At 43.4% G+C, this 19,353-nt stretch overlaps 2 protein-coding genes across 2 annotated transcripts; one reads left to right on the top strand and one right to left on the bottom strand.

Annotated features, from left to right (window-relative positions):
- The first annotated feature begins 401 nt into the window (after nucleotides 1-401).
- PI4K2A (phosphatidylinositol 4-kinase type 2 alpha) lies at nucleotides 402-9,526 on the top strand. The gene is made up of 9 exons (XM_053451229.1): nucleotides 402-942; nucleotides 4,878-5,078; nucleotides 5,740-5,871; nucleotides 6,710-6,863; nucleotides 7,300-7,361; nucleotides 7,612-7,711; nucleotides 8,115-8,248; nucleotides 8,698-8,757; nucleotides 9,341-9,526. Exons 1-9 carry the CDS (start codon nucleotides 544-546, stop codon nucleotides 9,500-9,502), a joined length of 1,404 nt encoding a protein of 467 aa, XP_053307204.1. The 5' UTR covers nucleotides 402-543; the 3' UTR covers nucleotides 9,503-9,526.
- A 3,780-nt stretch (nucleotides 9,527-13,306) lies between these two features.
- On the bottom strand, nucleotides 13,307-17,392 carry AVPI1 (arginine vasopressin induced 1). Its single transcript, XM_053450245.1, has 3 exons — nucleotides 17,220-17,392; nucleotides 14,533-14,882; nucleotides 13,307-13,882 (listed from the first exon to the last, which is right to left on the bottom strand). The coding sequence occupies exons 1-3, from the start codon at nucleotides 17,340-17,342 to the stop codon at nucleotides 13,696-13,698; spliced, it is 660 nt and encodes a 219-aa protein (XP_053306220.1). The 5' UTR covers nucleotides 17,343-17,392; the 3' UTR covers nucleotides 13,307-13,695.
- Nucleotides 17,393-19,353: the final 1,961 nt, after the last annotated feature.

Below are 19,353 nucleotides of genomic sequence, written 5' to 3'. Positions count from 1 at the left end.
GATCCCCTGATTCTCAAAAGATTATTTTATAATTAAGTAATTAATACAAATTTATGTTTCAAGGCATACGTTTAAAAATAGAATATTATTAAAGCTTAGGCGATTTTTGGACATATTTGAAATAGTTAATTTGGTCACCGAGAATAATTCCTGATTTTGTCAACTATCCTCCGATGATGCCTCAGTCGCCATGTTTGAAAAGGGCAGCCGGCGGTCTGTATCAGTAGTAACACTAGGCGGAGACAGACGCCTCAACCAAACCTGCATTGCGCGAAATAGCGGTGCAGCCGCACGAGGCGGGGCTAGGTGGCTGGGGGTGTGGTTAGCAATAGCTCGGAGCGTGGACTGGACAGGCCCGAGCCCACGCACCTAGTTCTTTCATTGGCTGGAGGGATCCGGAAGTGAGCGGCTGTGGCTGTGAGTCAGCTGATTGTCACCTGTTCACTTGCTTCTGTCGCTGTTTACAATCAACCTGTCAGCGGCGGCACCGGGGTGCCCGTTCCCGGTGTGTGCCCTCACTCCTCTAACCCCTTTATTAGGAGAATGGATGAGACCAGTCCACTGGTATCTCCGGTTCGGGATAAGAACGACTACACCTTACCACAGCAGGGCTCTCCGGTGGCTTCGGCCCAACTCAGTCCCACTAGTCGCCTCCCTATAGTGCCTGGAATAGTAGTCCGGTTACCGGCCTCTTCTCCCTCTCCTCCTTGTGGCTCCTCAGCTCGTGCCAGCGCCGGCCCGTCTCCTCCCGGTTCTCCCGGTGAGCGTGAAAGGCAGCCATTACTTGATCGCTCCCATCACCGGGACCTAAATCGCTTCCCCGACGATCCAGAGTTTGCTGAGGTTGTGAAGAAGGCGGAAAGGGCCATCGAACGAGGCATCTTCCCGGAGAGGATCTACCAGGGATCCAGCGGCAGCTACTTCGTTAAAGATGAGCAAGAAGTAAGGCTGGGGTACTTTCTCATACGGGACGGGGTAGTTAGTCTGGAGCATCTTCTGCAGCCATGGACCACAGGGTGGTATCAGCATACCCGGGAACTTTCTGAATAAGCTGAACAAGAGACCCTTCGAGCATTAACCCTTTAATAGCCCATCATGCAGAGTCTATAAAGTGACTCACGTGACATGTTAGTTACCCAAATGACCAATACCGGTCACCAAGGAAACCTAACTTTTCATTATTTAAAGGTGCACTGGAGTCACCTGCATTCAAGCAGGGATATCAGCCATAAGATACCTGTAGCAAAAGAACCATCAGACTGCGGGACCCTGAGAATCTGCCCCTTAACCTGAGATTGGGGTCAAACCCAGAGAGTTCCCCGGTATGAAGCGCCTGTAGTCTTCCTCTGGGGGAGGCATCAGGGATGCAAATTCTTTACCATTCCAGCATTTCCTTATTTCTCTACATTGTTCTTCCCGGTTTCCGTGTTCAGTCACATGAGCCAAACAGCTGCTGTTGGAATACAGATCATTCTTCCTTAATAAGCGTTGCTGAGGATGATAGCGCTAAGTCTCCTATTCCACGAAAGAGAACCTTAACTTTTATTACATTAGTACCGGTTTAATTATTAATTTACATAGCGCCTTCATATACTGCAATGCCTTACACAAGACGTAACACGTATTACACCCCATGATTGCAGAAGCAAAGGGTTAATAATATATTTAATAATACCTTAGTCTCCAGTTGATTCATTCTGTTTTCCCGTACTTTAAAAGGTGATCATAGAACCCGTGACCTGTTTTTTTTTCTGTTGACATCAAACGTGTTCTGTGTTCTTTTTTCACCTACAGTAACATGTTTTCCATTCTGTTATCTGTGTTTATATTAGATTGTAAGCTCACAAAAGCAGGACCTTCTTCTTCTTTGCCAGCATGTTATTATCATTTGAAGTTGTATAATTGTAATGTCCCCCTATTGTAACAGCGCTACGGAATCTGCTGGCGCTACATAAATACATGGAATGTAGGTGGGATCTAGAATGTAGTGCTTGTTTCATACGAGGGTCTTCCTATTTTAGTACAAGTTATCAATAAAGTGCACAGACTTGTCTGGACAGCTGGATGAAGCGTGATTAATGATGATGATGATGACAATGATGTCATTTCCAAGTTTGTGCAGCAAACTTCTCCCAGTTCGCTGTGAACCTCCCTCTCTATTCTTACAGAACAAGTAGCGGCTTTAACGTTAGAAAGCCTCAGTGTGTCATGGGATTGTTTGTGAGAACAATTTCTGAACTTGTTGTTCATAGATTAATGCACATAAGACATCTTGGTACAAAAGAAGAAGACGACGGACCTGCTGTCAGTTTCACAATATTTAAATAATTCACACACAAAGATAACTTTTTCCTAACAAGTGAAACTACGGCATGGTCGCTGATCATATATTTCCTGCGCGTTATTCTACGCATATCTGATCCGTGTATCCGCAGAGGGTGTATCCGATCATTTAATTCACATCTGTAAGAGAGAGTTGACATTCAGTCACTTGAAATTGGAGCGTCTCCAAAACGCCTTCCGTCTCACTTTCTTGGGTTAGAGGTAAAGCCGGCCTCGTCTCAGATTCCCGTCTAATTTCTCACCTTACCTGCTCCTCTCGTTTCCCAGATACGTTTATCTATCCCTGGTTGACTGTTTTTAACAAAGTAACGTTTTCCACCTAAAGACGAGAGCGTTGTGATGGACTCTATTGTAACGCGGGACTGATGATCTTTACCAATCCAATCTAAAGCTTTAAATCCATCTACATTAGCGTTTTTTCACCTAAATTCACTTTGGGATCCCTGTAATTTAGAGGTCCCCAAACCAAGCTTTGTACATGAATGTAACGTTCAGTGCGCCAAAGACAAGTAAAAAGAAAATGACACACGCAAGATACACAATGCTTTACTTATTAAATGAACGATCACTCAATCTTAGTGCCCGGCCTCGGATAACAGTGCCAAATTATCTTACCCCATATATATATGTGTTTATATATAGGTTTATTCACTAAGAGGAGAGTTGTGGTTTCAACTCAGACATATGCATATGCATCACATGTTCTGAAGATGTCCCTTCAATCCAAAACACTCGCCAGTCGTTCTGGAATGTATATTGTGCGTAAGACCCAAAAGGCCCACCGCGTTTGGCCGTTATTTGCTCTTCAGGATGGTGTTGTGTGCATTGCAGTCATTCCTGAATTCTTTGACATCATTGTTTGGCTTTCACTCCCAACGAAAGTCTCTCTCTTTCCAGGAATTGACCCCGTATTCTGTGAAGTAGCACTTTCATGCCACATACTAAATCCTATAGTCTATAATCCAAAATCCTCTTTTATTAAATACCGGATATTATTGGATGCTTTCTGTCGTGTCCTTTCTCTCGCATTGCAAAATTCTTGGTTAAAAGGACAATATAGTGTCCCATAAGCCTCACCGGTATAGAATGTCTATTAAAAACATGGTGGATGTGGTGACCCTAAAGCCAGCACTGGAGTTGGATGAGTATATTGAGGCTTAGGGAGGCACAAGAAATACACACAACAAACATTATGGTGGGTAAAGGCGATGGCAAGTTTAATCATTATTAAACCCTAATCTACACCCACCTGACAGGCCCGGAAGGCGGGTTTTTCCCTCAGAAATCTTGTAGCGCTGCCACAACCACAACCTGTCCATTTATTTGCAAGGGGAGGAAATACTAGTATAAAGGGACAATATTGTTATATCCATTAAAGTTAATTTAATGGGTGGAGCGTCCCTTTAAAGTCCTAGTCGTGCGAGATATGGTTTGTTTAGTAAGTGTTTGCACAATGTTTTCAAACGTTCTCGTTGCCATCTCATACTCATCATCTGCTGACCCGCTGCACCCGGCCCAATCTGTAGTGAATGATTCCCTTTTTGTTCTCTCCTCGCAGTCCGTATTACTCTTAACTTGGTCTAATTAAATGTCGGCGAATACCCCAGGCCATGTCTGTTGGTTCCCTTTCAGGAGTCCTGGTCGTGAGCGTTTCATGTCCTCCTTTAAATGACTAATGTTGGGTTTCGACTTTGAACTTCCTGAGTTACAACGTGTGACACGTACCATCAAATCACATGAGGAACATATGATAAATATACCGGAGACGCGCATGTAGCATGCATGTAAATCTAAATGTAATCTGCCGGTAAATCAGAGTGTGACCTTCTGATTTATACCATGACTTGTTTAATTGGAACACATACGCCTGAAGTAACCGTGCTGGAGACAGCTGACTGATAGCTCCTTCCGCCATCTGAGACCCCCTCATCCCAACCTTCTTCTACAGATTCGGATTTCCGTGTGGAGGCCTTTTTTCATTTGAAAATGAAATTCATTGTCACCCTCACTCACGCGCTCTTGCTCACACCCTCACTCACGCGCTCTTGCTCACACCCTCACTCACGCGCTCTTGCTCACACCCTCACTCACGCGCTCTTGCTCACACCCTCACTCACGCGCTCTTGCTCACACCCTCACTCACGCGCTCTTGCTCACACCCTCACTCACGCGCTCTTGCTCACACCCTCACTCACGCGCTCTTGCTCACACCCTCACTCACGCGCTCTTGCTCACACCCTCACTCATGCGCTCTTGCTCACACCCTCACTCATAGTGGCATAGATACGTTATACAATTAACTTGCGTCACATGATCTGTGCATTTGCAATTATTTGGTTAAATAAAACAAAACACCTACACCGAGCTGACATGCAAGCGAGTAAAATATATATATTAAAACAGAATCCAGGTGTTTTCTTGATACATTGGAATAAAAATATTATTGAATTTGAAACGTAGGCATTTAGTTGTTTTGTCACTGGATGAAATATACATTTTTATTTCCCTTAATTTGCCATTTTATTCTTTTTTAGGAAATTATCGCTGTCTTTAAACCAAAGAACGAGGAACCGTACGGCCAACTTAACCCCAAGTGGACGAAGTGGCTGCAGAAGCTCTGCTGTCCGTGCTGCTTTGGGAGAGACTGTCTTGTTTTAAATCAGGGATATCTCTCGGAAGCTGGCGCAAGTCTGGTGGACCAAAAACTAGGGCTTAAAATTGTCCCTCGGACTAAGGTAAATACTTCTCATAATCCAGACATGTCATGAAATAACGAGCAGGCGTCAGAATGAAACAGATTAGGGATAGCTGAATAGTTTAGATCGTATCAGGAAATAATCTGAGGATTGGGCAGCGAGAGCTTTAGGCTTTGTGGATGGGGGAGATATAATGTTTCCCAGCGGTGTTACATTCATTCTTGGAAACTGCCAGTTTCACCGTTTCTGCGACATTTCAGCCCAAATGAGAGTGTACCTACCCTGCGGCCGGCTGCACAGTCATTGCGATGGCGTGATTTTGCGCTCTGTGATTAATCGATTAAGGTTCCCGGCCTGACATGAGCAAGTTCAGTTATACACCATGGCTTGAACTAATAGCGTATTTCCACCCCGTGTCAAAAGCTGTGATTAAAGCTTCAGGCACCCGAAAAGAACCAAATCCATTTTAGTCGGTTTAAGTAATCTCAACACATGCGCCAGATCTAGGTTCTCTGCATTTTTCTTCACAGCGATATAAGTGTGAAGGTTTCTAGCATTAACATGTATTATATGTTTAATCCATGATGAAATGTCCCGGGATATAATGTACCGGTACCGAGTAGGTTAACCGGTACGCTTGCCAAGCTCAGACCGTTGTCCTTTCAAGGTTCCTAAGATTTGCTGCTTTGTGTCCTTGCAGGTTGTGTATCTTGCCAGCGAAACCTTTAATTATAGTGCCATTGACAGGGTGAAATCAAGAGGAAAACGCCTGGCGCTGGAGAAGGTGCCAAAAGTTGGTCAGAGGTTTAATCGGATTGGATTGCCTCCCAAGGTAAGGTATGAGAGCCTTTAAATAATAATGTCTTCAGTGAACTGCGACTGGAGTGCTTCAGACTTACAGCATTATTTTCTGCAATGACATACAGTTAAGTCATCAAGGATACATACGACATCCCTTAACAACTCCTGTATATGTTCTGTTTTAGGGGCCCCAGAATGCATAAGTAGGCTATAGTAAGAGCAGGACATTTAAAGCAGAGGCTTTAGTAGACGACATGTTTTTCTCTCCCGTCGAGTCTTCTCCCCTGCTTCGTTACCTCTTACAGTCGGACAGCAGTGAACCCGTCAATCAATCTAGAATTCCCATATTGCTTCTATAAGCGTCTGGGGCTGGGAGACAGGAATAATTGTTTCCATTTCCTAACTGGGTTTGACCACCACATGCAACTGGAATTCAAGGCATGTAGAGGGACCGTAAATGATTTCTGTAGGGAGTAACATAAATGCCAACGGATCTCCACGCTAACGTCCAACAGATGACCATCAAAGAAGTATTGCATGTTCTCAATCATTGCTGGAATTCCCAGAGATACTCTTCTATTTCATGCCTAATTTAATATTGAAGGCTTTATCCTATACGTCTTAATCTGAATGGCATCTGTATGCAATAAAAACGCTGTTTAATCATAATTATTCATTTAAGAAATTAAATTGAAAACATGGTAAAGGGCTAGGATTATGGCGGCATCCCATGTTACGCAAAGAGCCCATGGACTCGTCTGTAGCGGACTCTGATTCGGCATTTATTTATAACAATGTTTTTGGGTTTTGTTTTTTTTACATATCCTGTCTCTGTATTTACTTTTACAGTATTATGTCTTACTTTGTAGGTTGGCTCCTTCCAATTGTTTGTTAAAGGCTACAAGGATGCGGACTACTGGCTTCGGAGGTTTGAGGCTGAACCTCTGCCTGAAAACACTAACAGGCAGCTGCAGTTGCAGTTCGAGAGACTAGTCGTTTTAGATTACATCATCCGAAACACTGGTATGTACTTTAGGATAATCACCCGCTGGGCTGCCTTCCCTTGGTCTCACTGTTGGCATCTTAGAAGAAAAAAAAAATGTATCAGCTATGTTTATGCTGACCAGTATAGATAATAATCCACATCCTCGTCCATAACCGAGTGAGATGAAAAGATACAGGAGATCACAGCCGGGAATCCGGTGTATGCTGGAAATTATTCACACAGTAATGCTATATAAATGATTATTGAGTATTCTTTCTAATGCTCCAGGATGGGTATTTCAATTAGTTTCTGTTCTTCCATACCAGTCTCTGCTTTTGCTGTGGCGAAGACTATTTCCTTCTGTCCAAGTAGAGTAAATGAACTAGAGCATCGAGTTGGCTGTTATTTTCATTCATTGTTTTTGGGTATGTGGCAGTCCCAATATTTCATACTGTTTTTTTCCCTTTTCCTTAGATAGAGGTAATGACAACTGGCTAATAAAGTATGATTATCCAATGGAAAGTGGGAATGCAAGGGTAAGTATGGATATACAAACTGCTGTTGACAGAATGTGCAAGAATGAAGAGGTTGTGTATATATATATATATATATATATAATATAATATGTTTGCATAATATTTATTTCATAGAGAATTATAAACCCATAATGTGGAAGGCTCAGAACTCCTGCCTTCCGGTTCACATAAACATATGATGAGGAGAACCAGAGTTTGAAATGTTTTTTGGTTAAATCTGTTTGTTTTTATTTTTTATTTTTTTTATTAGGAGTCTGACTGGGTTTTGGTAAAGGAGCCAATCATCAAGATCGCTGCTATTGACAATGGTCTTGCTTTCCCCTTAAAGCATCCAGACTCATGGAGAGCATGTGAGTTGCCTTATTGCAGCAGATCATCCAAATGCTCACAATGTATGGGTAAAGACTTCATCTCGTGGACTAGCACTAAAGTTATTTCCACTTTACAGAGATTATCCTACCTCAATTCCCATTGTATGTAAGTGTACTTGTATGAATGAGGCTTCACGAGCCTCAGCGTTTTCAGATCTTCTCTGACTGGCCTGTAACTCAAGCCATACACCAACCACCTCAGATCGTTACCTTCAGAAGGAAAGACGTGAAATAAGTGGTCAAAAGGCCAGGCTGCACAGTCGCCAAGTTTGTGTTGATGAATGCTGACTTGGGTGGTCCTAACTAATCCTCAAAGTGTATTTTGTTGCTGTTGATGTGAAATTTTCATTTTTTTCATTCTTTTTTTAATATTTGTCCTCAGATCCTTTTTACTGGGCATGGTTGCCACAAGCCAAAATTCCATTCTCCCAAGAAATCAAAGAACTCATTCTCCCAAAAATCTCAGACCCAAATTTTGTCAAAGACTTGGAAGAAGACCTCTATGAGCTTTCTAAGGTCAGATTTTCCAGATTTTTAAAAAATGATCTTTAAGAAGTAATTCAAAGCAGATTATTGTACAAGTTTTAATATGTAGATTTTTTTTTTGTTTTTAAAGTACAAAATGGGCAGGATGTTTTTATGTTTTGTGGGTAAAGTTCAAAATAAGCCAATATTTATACTAGCCATGTGCGTCTGTAGAATGTCCAAAATAAATGTTTCAAGTCGGAACTGATAACGCTCTCTCGTTTCAAGTAGTTCACCTTGTTCTGGGGTGTGTGTTCTTTTACAATCCTGGAAGAAACAGTACAGCTTGGGCTGTTTCACTATGATGTACGTAGCCTCATTTAATCCATCACCATGTGTAAAGTTCATGTTTTAACTGCACGTGTCTTACAGTGCCGGCACGATCATTCCATGATCCATGTGTATTCCTGATATATTTTATTTATATTCTTTTACTACAGAAAGATCCTGGATTTGATAGAGGACAATTTCATAAGCAGATTGCGGTTATGAGAGGGCAGGTAAGGAAAAACTTTTTAAAGGTATGGTAATACCTTTATGGTCCAAACTTGTTCAAGCAAATATACAGCCAATGCATAGCATGTACAACATAATACCTAAGCTTTAAACGGCGTCTCTCAATAGCAGATTACGGGTTATACATGGCAGATGATACAAGCCTAGGGCCAAGAATGATAGTTACCCTAATGTTATACAAATTATAATAGATTTGATTTTATTGTATGTGTACAATTACGGAGGCATATGGGAAACAGTGGGTAGCGACCCCTGGTGGCTAAAGTCTGAAGCTGCACACAATTTGTATCTTAACCACGTAACATGAATTACATACTTTAGGCATCTGAGGGTAACCTGCAAGTATATGTTATTTTGATGATGTGCGATGTTTATATGGTATGTGCTTTAGGTGGAAAGGAAGAAATTGTATTGTATGCACAGGCGCTATAATTATTAGTAACATCTATGATGCACATGTATGTCTTTGTTTCAGTTTGGCTTGATCTCTCCCAAATATCTGCATATTTTCTTGTTTATCATTTCAATACCTTTGTCGGCTACTCACTCGATTCCCGTCTCTTCCAGATCCTTAATTTGATGCAGGCTCTTAAGGATGGGAAGAGCCCTCTGCAGTTGGTTCAGACGCCACCAGTTATTGTAGAAACAGCTCGGTCACATCAAAAGAACAACAGTGAATCCTACACTCAGAGCTTCCAGAGCAGAAAGCCCTTCTTTTCCTGGTGGTAACCCAACGATATGCATTAGCCGCTTTATGGAGCATGGTGTCGACGCAGGGCTACAAAGGAGCAACCTGGCCACAGATTTCCAAAGGAGGACTACTCATAGTAAACCGACTGGTCATAGGATGCTTCGTGCAGGATCTTGTGAGGACAGTACCAGTACCCACTGTCATGGAATGTACATCGACATACTGGACTCAATGCAAACGAGTCTGGGCTAATCCACATTCCAAGTGCATGCGAGTGGCCTTTAGGGAACCATATAGAACCATAACACACAGGTTTTGCATCTTAATCCCACTAATGTTAGCACGTACGCTGTGTATGATAAACGGACAGGTATGTTGTGAATATATCCTTTACTTTTTACACTATAAACCACTGGCTAAAACCCAGTATTTATCATAGTCCAATCCTGAAACTAAACAAGGGCAGGAAGGAGACTTGCTCTTAAACTAGTTATCACCCTGAACCAATACTCGCTATATAGAGGAACAACCTGGCCATGCACTTAGTCTAACAATAAAATCACTAAGTAGTCCAATAGTAATGTGCAGGCTATAGTGTAGCTGGTTTGTATAAACTGACACCCATACCCCGATGATTTGATTCCGAGTCACATGCACTAAGAAACTCGTCCTTAAAGCCAAATGGTGATTAACCTTGTGCCCTGTTCTATTAGTATTAATTTATTTTATTTTGTTCTTATATAGTGCTAGCGGGTTTCTTAGCTTGTTACAATAAGGGGAGAATTTAAACTTGACAATATACAAAATAATACACACATAAGTCATACTGGTACAGAAGAAAGAGGACCCTGCACTTTCAAGCTTGCTTACAATCTAATAGATTGTATTATTTAAAGAGTTAATGTGTATGTGCTGTACACAAGCTCTTAGAACCATGCTTATTGTCCAAAGTTCTGAAGAAACCCTCAATGAGGGAAAAGTTATATTTTAAAGAAACTGATAATAAGGACTTCTGCGTTTTGCTTTTCTCCTTAATTTTTGGGATTAGCTGTAAATAAGGATTCATCAGGAAGAATCTGTATTTTAAGGCAAAGCATAAAAAATGTTTAAAGGTTTCTATAAATGCTTAGACTATAAAGTGATTTTATGTATCGGCCTCTGTTTAGCTGCTCTTTACCAGAGTAAATACGTGACGGTTAACCCAAGGTAAGCCTAACTGTGGCTCAGCATGGGATGCCGAAACCACCATAACCTTTGGTCAGCATGGCAAGGGATCATGGGAGTCGTAGTTCAACAGCAGCAACAGTGCTGTAGGTTGGTTACTTAAATTATTGCGCTCTAAATCCCTGACATGCTTCAAAACAACCTGTTAACTAGCTAGTTGCTTACCCCAAGCATCTGTTAATCCTGTTCTGTAATCTGTACGCAGGATACGTGTTGTCACTGATCCTACCTAGAGTTCCGCGCATGGTGCTGGAATCCTTAGCTTAGAATTGCCCTGGCGTCTGTTAAGGTCATATGGTAGAGAAGACCTAGAACCAAATAAAGCTCGGTGGCATCACCGGTGAAATGGTTACTGTACAGCACTCATACGTGTTCCTTCCATGCGTGTATAACGGACACGCCAACGCTATTGCTTGGGATTCGCAACTCGTTGCACTGCTGACAATTCACATAAACAAATGCTGCTAATGGGGATTAATAAAACGTTTTACGTTTCAGACCACGGCCTCCTTTAATTGGTGACATCACAGCATGACCATCTCAACCAAATAGTTTGACTGTATTACGCTAATATTTTATTTTGCTTTCGTAAGGGCGAGCCTTGTCTCGCTGGTGACATCATAGCCTTTAATGATTTTACGTCCGATTGGCCCCTACATACTACTGATTTTACAAGCGGCCTCCCTCTCTCCAACCCAAGGTACTAAACCCAATTTAGATGTTTGCCCGATCATATGTCCGGATGGGCTGAGTGATTCTATATACTCTGTGCCTTAGTTTATTTAATTTGCGATACGCGCTTAAGCCAGGGCTGGGAAGTTACAGGCAATTAGTAATGCCAGCCATGGTGGATGGGAGGAAACCAGCTCCTGTGTTCTTGTCTCCCCTTTTTCATGCCGAACCTACGTGTTTAATCTGTTAATTTGTGGAAAGAGCGGTTTCTCCGACCCCAGATACAATGATCCATCCGTATGAAGGCATTTCAAGAGTAATCCTCTTGCAAATCAAATGAATGCCCCCGCGGAGTGAACCAAATGGAATGCTTTGAAAGTATAACCCAATCTTCTTCCGTTTAATAAATGCACTTCCACAGAACGGGGGGATTGTAATTCTCTCGAGATCACTTGGTGTTACCCAATATGGGTGAGAAGACATGCAGACCAGGCCTTGACGGGTATGTGTGGGTGTGTGTATATGTATGTGTATATACACACACACACACTCACTGTCATCTTCTTTGCTTCGTTGTGAAACGTGTTCTGTGCCATTAACGCAAAGCTGCTTTTCAATCGGTTACTCTTACTTTTCTTTTTCTTCCATGTTTTATCTCAGCAGCTTTAATACCTGTAAATTTATGTAAACGTATGTGTGCAACAAAATGTATTTGAAATGTTAACAGGCAGAGATGTAATACATCCGATTTTACTGGGTTCTTGGAGGACTAAGGAAATTAAAATTCTTTAATTTAAATAAGTTTAGTTTTTTTTTGCTTTACTTCTACATCTACCGTGTTTTAGCCGGATCGCAATTACATTTTTCTCCCCTAAGGACATTTCAGTAACATTCCCTTCTTAGACAAATTCATTTGCATTAATTATCTATTTTCCCAATGTCTCAACAAATTAAAAAAAATAAAAAACACGAACGGGCCCCCAGCAAACGGCCAACAAGTACTAGAGAACTAAAACCTTACCGGTTATAACCCAGGAACATGCTGCTGGGAACTAGTATGGAGTCTTCATGTCCTCGTAGCACAGGCTAACCTTCTACAGGCTGTCCAAGGCCTCAATTAGGGCTCTATTAACTAAATGGATAGGTATGGTTTCAGCCCCTGTACCTTCCTCTACTTTATGAAGATCCAACTCTGGTGGGCTGTAGGCTGACCCTGTATAATGTATAGTTATATCAGATTTCTTCACTCCGCACCTATTGAAGAATGCATCATGTAGGGCTAACCCAGCCCTTCTTGCTGTAGAAGCCTGTCCCCGTTGGCTCTTTATAATAAATAGTAGAGTGAGGGAGTGGAAATCATACATCCCCTGCCAACTCTCGCTTTGGGGGTAGATCCCCTCACACCCCAGTATTAGAAAGAAAACACAACAGCATTTAATCTCACGATTTTGCACACAGAGGTCCTCTTTGTGACAAATATGTATGGAAAAGCCCCCACTCTAAACTACTTAATGGTCAAGAAGTCCCTTAAGAAGAAAATTGGAGAGACGAATGTAAGTTTCACTTTAATTTTTAGACTCAATGCAAAGTATGATATTTCTGACAAACATTTATAATCTGTATTACCAACGAGACATGATTTCCATAGTGATGCACTTCGCTTAACCAATACACACAACATCCAATGTGAAGGCATCAGACGCACGATGTCCCGGTACGTTGTCTCTATTTAATAAACACTTTTCACCACGTGCTGCAGGGAGGACGTCCTTCCCTTTAAATTCATCAGATGCTTTCAGCAGCTTCTACATATACATTTTCGTTACACGGTGTCAACCTCGAGACGGATTTTGGCATCGCTGAAAGCGGCTCTTGTAATCTGGATTATATTAGAGCCCCGACCACTTTGGATTGGTATGTCCAAATAAAAAAAAAATAATAAAAAAAATCCGGTATATATATATATTCCTATGAATTCCAGGAGTGTTTGGTTCGAAATACTCAGCAGCCATTAATTGTCAGCATAAAATATTAAAACCTCTATAATGTAGACACATCAGACATTTTTTGGTGATTGTTTTCCTACAAACGTTCTCCTGATTTACTCCTTCACCACATCTACGATAAACACTCAAGGTTATTAAAGTCTACAGGAGCAATGAGTTTTCCCAACTACTTTCAAACCAAGGCTGCCATCTCATGAAGCTTCCACCAAACAAACAAGAGCCAGAAGCACCTTGTTTTGCGTTTTTCCACCCTAGAGTCATGGACTTTATTGCATTTGACAGCAGCAATGGAATTGTGAGGGAGCGGCTCCTGATTGGATTGTTCCGGATCATCGCTTTATCCCGTGCAGATAGCCCGTGATCCTCCTCTGCTGTTTATTTCGTAGCTTTTTGGATGTTCTTTGTGTTACTGCTCTTTTCTTGGTTTCGCAAAGCTGGCTGTCCTCCTCAACAACGCTTGGCTGATCGGAGTCTTCCTCCGTAGACGTGCTTCCCCTGTGACCGGTTTCACGAATGCTGCGTACGGAAAGCAATTAAGTAATTAAACAGTAAAAGATTTAATATTAACGAAGGTGGAAAAACAAGAGCTATGAGTCTTGACCAAACCTCTCAACCAGCCTCGCCTATTCATTAATAAAGAGCCAGGTGACTCTCCATAACGCATAGTCAACAACGACGGGCCACGAATGTAATCTCGTTCATCGGGTTTGCCCCGTCTTAATGCATCGTTGGTGAACACGAGTGATTCATTTCACATCAACGCATGGATTTTAGAGAATAAACCCGTCGGTTACGTTCTTTCCTTGCTACCACCCACGCGAGACGTCAATCAGGACTTCTGACCGGTCAAAGAACGAGGACCCTTTACCGGGAAACATCTAGCAAACTAAGCCAATGAAGCCAATGTCTGGAATGGAGGTTATTGTTTTTACGGTGTGGTCTTTCCTAAACTTTAGGTTTTTCAGCCACTTAGGACACCATCAGCAACCCCAAGCATGTAGTAAGAACAACTGTAAAGCCATCGACACCACGGCTTAAGGATCCCGCTGCTTTGTATCATGGGAGGTGTAGAGTAAGGAGAGACGACTGCCCTGCCTAATGAAATATTCCTCTTAAATTGTTTTTAAAGAATACTTTTATGGCAAAAGAAAGTGAGTGCAACTTACCAGAGTTTACTGAAGTGCTGTACAGATAGCGTCCCGATCCGATCGCTGCTCAGTCGGGACGTAGACTGATGGAACGATCGGTTTCTTCTCTTCCGTCGGAGTTTGACCAATGCGTCCGCGATACGTCGATCTCCCGCGTAGTTGCAGATGATCCTGGCTCGCTCCTCGGCGCACTCATCCCCGCTCGTACGGAAGAGAGTCTGTATCTGCAGCAGGTCGATGTCTTTGAAGATGTTAGCAGAAGCCTTCTTCCGCGCACGTGGAGCCGGGGCCTGCCATGGAGCTGAAGGCGAGCTTACGACAGAAGCCGGAGTGCCCACGCTGCTGTTTGAGCAACTGCTTTGACAACACTGCATAAAACAGAACAATACAATGTATTATACATTATGTATTTATATCGGATAGACGGTTACTAAAGTCCCTGCAGCCGAGCGATTTGTAGCCGGAAACAGCGAGGACGCTCCTCTTAAGTTCTTTGTTAAGTCCTTTGTCGGTTTCCGTTTTCCGTGTGCAGCGGACCGGCACGGTTTTACTTCCCTGTTCTCTGGGTCACTTTCATAGATAAAATATGGGGGGCATGCACACTTATACGAGTACGAGCACAGATCCTCATCCACGCGTAGCCATAGCCTTATTACTAGAGCTAAAAAGTGTGACCCCTACAGATGGAGGGGGGATTGTTCTTTAATAAAAAAACTTTTCGGGTCGCTTTCCCCATTCAGACCCCACACTGAGCCGATTCTTTATGCCAACTCTAATGAAGCAACTCCAGCTGGGTAATTAAGACTGAGCCATTCGGTTTCCCACAGGCAGCATGATAAGGATGATGTTTGTCTAGTAGACTGGGGCTAAAGATAACAGAGCGAGAACTCACACAAATGGCGAATATACAGCTGCCTGAAAACATTCAGCCAGAACCAGAACTGTTTAACCCCTTCACGACAATAATGGGTTAAAGTAATGCCGTTTTTTTCTTTTCTTTAAATAAAAATATATTATGCGGGCCAGCTTCGCCCTCCCGACAAACCCTCGCACCGGGGCTGGTCCGGCATGCCGTACGGTTCGTTGGCGGAGCTCTCGCTAATGGAGATGTAACCTAAGCAACAATCGCAACAATGTGGCCACCAATTGGGTTAGCGGTTACCAGCGATATCACGGAGCAGGCAACCAAAACAGGAAGTTACCCTCCCCGTAAAAACAAACAGGGGTTATTCTGTACGCGTCACAATCACAACAATTACTCATAACCAAGTCACCGACGGGTAATCTGTATAATTAATAACGCAATCCGATGGGTGACTGGCACATCCTGATTTACAAGCGTTTGGGATTCCTGCCAGTTCCACCTTTCAGTCAACCATGTTTTTAGCCCTACTGAGTCACCTAATTATCTCGCTTTGCCCAGTTTTATGGAACAGCTAAAAAAAAAAAAAAAAACCCAAAAATGGTCAACCCCCAATTACTAGATTTTAACGTACGAGACACAGAAACATAAGTTTATTGTAGAAAAGACCCATCTAGTCTGCTTATTTTTCCTGATGTAAAGAATCAGCCGTTGGACTCATCTTAGATTCAGGAGCCATATGCCTTTTCCATGCATGTTTAAATTCCATCACCACTTCTGCTGGGTGACTGTTCCATTTATTCACCACCCATCAGGAGAGTCAAACATTGAGAGGTTTATTTATTGCATCTTAAGTGCAAGAAGAGTTTACAACCAGGAATGTTTCTGTTGACGGTTTTAATTGATAAACACGGTCTCTCCCCAATGGGTTATTGAACCGGCTGCTACATGAAACGACATTTGGTCGTTTCCGTCAGCAGATTGTGTGCTCGGTGCTGTGCGGGTTTAGTCTGCTCAGTAGTTATTCTGATTGACAGGTTGAGATGGAATTAAGAACAAGGCGCGCAGATAACAGGCCGAGGCAGTAACCATCACACTGTGCGGCAGTGAGCGGCAGGCGGAGTAAAGCTTACCAAGGAGTGCAACTTAAGAGGATGAAGGATTCCTGCGGGTAATTCATCCGCAGATCACACGCCCAATTATTCCAAACATAGGTTAATGTATATATATGTATATATATATATATATATATATATATATATATATATATATATATATATATATATATACACACACACACACTTGTACCCAAGCCGGGTGACAGGATTATGATGCAGGTTTCGCTTGAGTGAGAAACCTGGGGGTTATTCAAGGGCATTGTTTCTATTCATTTTAAGAGTGCTGGGAGTTGCAGTCGGTCTACTCTGCATACAGAACTGCTGCCGCAATGGCCAATGCAGGCACCCCCTACACAGCAGCAGCAGCAGCCCCCGGGTCCAGCCTGTAAAGTTGCCCCCTCAATGTATGGGGAAGGGTATCTGAGGCAAAAAACCGGTGCACCTTGGCCTTTTAACCCTTTCTTTCCCAAAGACCCCAAATTACAGATGATAAAGACAAGTCGAGAAACGACCGTAGAGGCTGTTTAGAGAATCTCCACAGCAATACCAACCGCTGCCCGCCGCATTCTCGGTGACCCCTCTTACACCTGGATCTATAAAGGTGCCCGTACGGGTGAGTGGGGCGTGAAGCTATTGCCAGCACCCAGCCCCGAATGGGTCAACAGCTGCGAGCAGCGGCTAGCAGAGAGTTAATAGAGGTGCGGGGGGGGAGGGGCCGAACTCACCTGCTTTGGCATGAGGGTTAATGCCTCCCTTGCATTATGCTCTGCAGCCGGTGCGGGGAAGGCTCCGGGCCCGGTCTCGCCGCCCTGCTCCCGATCGTGCCATGCACACAGTCTCATTCCCATGAAGGCCCGTGCACAATCCGCCCGGGTCAACGTTCGGGGAGGTGACGTAAGGACACGGGCAGGCCAATCAGCAGGCGGGGGCGTGGACTGAGCTAGGAGGCTGGGCAAGAGACTGTGTGGCTCGGTGCCATTGACGTCAATGGGCCGAGTGTGTGAGGCGGTCAGGACTTGGCACCGGCCGAGATTCCTGTCTGTGGGGAGCAGCGCTTGCGTAGGAGCCTCACTACACCGCACGCCTTCCCCTCCCCCACCGCACACCGTGTGCACCGCACCCCTCCCCCCTCCGCACACGGTACCGCATGAACCGCAGGGCCTAGACTCAGAGAACATTCTCCATACCTCCCAACTCTCCCTCAGCAGTGTTTTTATAAATGAGATTGTGTTAGTAAACACACTGTTCAGCTAATTTCATTGTTTTTCGCACATGCTTTTTTTTTTGTTGTATATAAGAGATTTCAGTAAATTTTAGAATCCCGGACCCTTAAAAGGTCCTGGTTTTGATGTTTTCAGCGGTCACGCTAAGATCCGGACCTCCCGCAGGCGTTTGGGCCTGGGTGGGATGAAGCAGAGGAAGGGTTTGCGTATCCCTTCACCCCAACAGAAAGATCTGGGATCTTCTGTCCGCTGTGGCCCTTAATTGGACACATTTTGGGCACTTTTTTTCCACAGTGCAGCGCCTCAGAAAAACTATAAATAAACTCAATTGTGCCTTTTGGCTGAGATCAAGCGAGTCCCTGAGTGAGGAAGGCCTGGTGCGAGCCCCATGGTGTGGTCCGCCAGGGCACTTGGCACCTGTGGCAGTGCGGGGGCACTTTTCTCACGTGTTGCAAATAAGGTCAACAATTATCACCTTTGCCTCTACATCCACTTTATACATGGATCCCTTAAAAGTAATTGCCCGCTGTACAGGACAGCCTTTAGACAAAACTTGGGAAGCTGTCCATGAGTGGTGATCTGGCTATTGCACCTCTTCCCGAGTTTTGTCTAAAGGCTGTCCTGTACAGCGGGCAATTACTTTCAAGGGATCCATGTATAATGTGGATGTAGAGGCAAAGGTGATAATTGTTGACCTTATTTGCATGTGCCTACCCAGAATCCCTTGTGGTTGTGGCAGCACCATGAGATTTCTGAGGGAAAAGCCTTCTGGCTTGTCTGGTGTCTGTAGATGAGTATTTAATAATACTTCTACATACGAGTACTAATCAGAGAAGTGCTCACTGTACGACCTGCATGCAGTAACGTATTCTGGCCTGGGGGTGGCAGCATACAGGGGAACTTTCTAAATCAGCTGACCCAGAGATTGTGGGACCATTAACCCTTTGCCCATTATGTAGCGACTCACCATATGTCATTATTCAAAGATACACTTAATTGTCACCTGCATTCAAGTAGGCAGGTAAACCATAACACGCTGGAACCAAAAGCACCAATTGTGAGTCTTGGATATGACCCTGGCAGTGTAGAATAGGAAAGAGTCAGCTCCAGACTGTGTGACCCTGACATTTTGGCCATTCACCCTGAGACCTTGAGGTTGCGACAAAAACCCTGAGACTCAGGGTCAGGCTGACCTCTATGTTGAGTAACTGATCTCTCTAGTGCTCCACAACTATGATCGGGTCAGCTTTGGAGATCAAAGATCTCAATTAAACTGGCCCAAATCTACTATGGAGGTCTGTGCAAAACTCGGTAGCGTTGCTTCTGCATGAATTAGTGCAGGGCTCCACTATATGATGTCATATACCAGAGTTCTGCAGGTAGGTCTGATAGAGGACCTGGGGGCACTGCCCTGAATTAGGCCTAAAGAAGTGACCCCAATAAATGACAGCATTGCCTGCAAGAATGTACTGCTGTATTAGTGAGTATGCGGGATCTGGATTTTAAATTAGCTTAACAAATGCAGATGGCTCCAATATCAATAAAGCATTTGCATACCTGGCAGAAAAAGAACAGCAGATGCACAAAACCAAGAACTACTTGAGTAATCAACACATTCAAAGAAAACTCCAGTCAG

Source organism: Spea bombifrons, chromosome 11 (assembly GCF_027358695.1).
Source record: "Spea bombifrons isolate aSpeBom1 chromosome 11, aSpeBom1.2.pri, whole genome shotgun sequence".
Lineage (NCBI taxonomy): Eukaryota > Metazoa > Chordata > Amphibia > Anura > Pelobatidae > Spea > Spea bombifrons.
This window is presented reverse-complemented; position numbering and strand designations above follow the sequence as displayed.

What these genes read in the sequence shown, in the direction of transcription:
- PI4K2A (XM_053451229.1), top strand. Translation starts at nt 544, where the DNA reads ATGGATGAGACCAGTCCACTGGTATCTCCGGTTCGGGATAAGAACGAC. An exon ending in GGATTGGATTGCCTCCCAAG is followed by an intron (nt 5,872 to 6,709) that starts GTAAGGTATGAG and finishes CTTACTTTGTAG; the next exon opens with GTTGGCTCCTTCCAATTGTT. An exon ending in TGGAAAGTGGGAATGCAAGG is followed by an intron (nt 7,362 to 7,611) that starts GTAAGTATGGAT and finishes TTTTTTTATTAG; the next exon opens with GAGTCTGACTGGGTTTTGGT.
- AVPI1 (XM_053450245.1), bottom strand. Translation starts at nt 17,342, where the DNA reads ATGGGAATGAGACTGTGTGCATGGCACGATCGGGAGCAGGGCGGCGAG. An exon ending in TAACCCTCATGCCAAAGCAG is followed by an intron (nt 14,883 to 17,219) that starts GTGAGTTCGGCC and finishes TGTTTTATGCAG; the next exon opens with TGTTGTCAAAGCAGTTGCTC. An exon ending in CAGCACTTCAGTAAACTCTG is followed by an intron (nt 13,883 to 14,532) that starts GTAAGTTGCACT and finishes TTCCGTACGCAG; the next exon opens with CATTCGTGAAACCGGTCACA.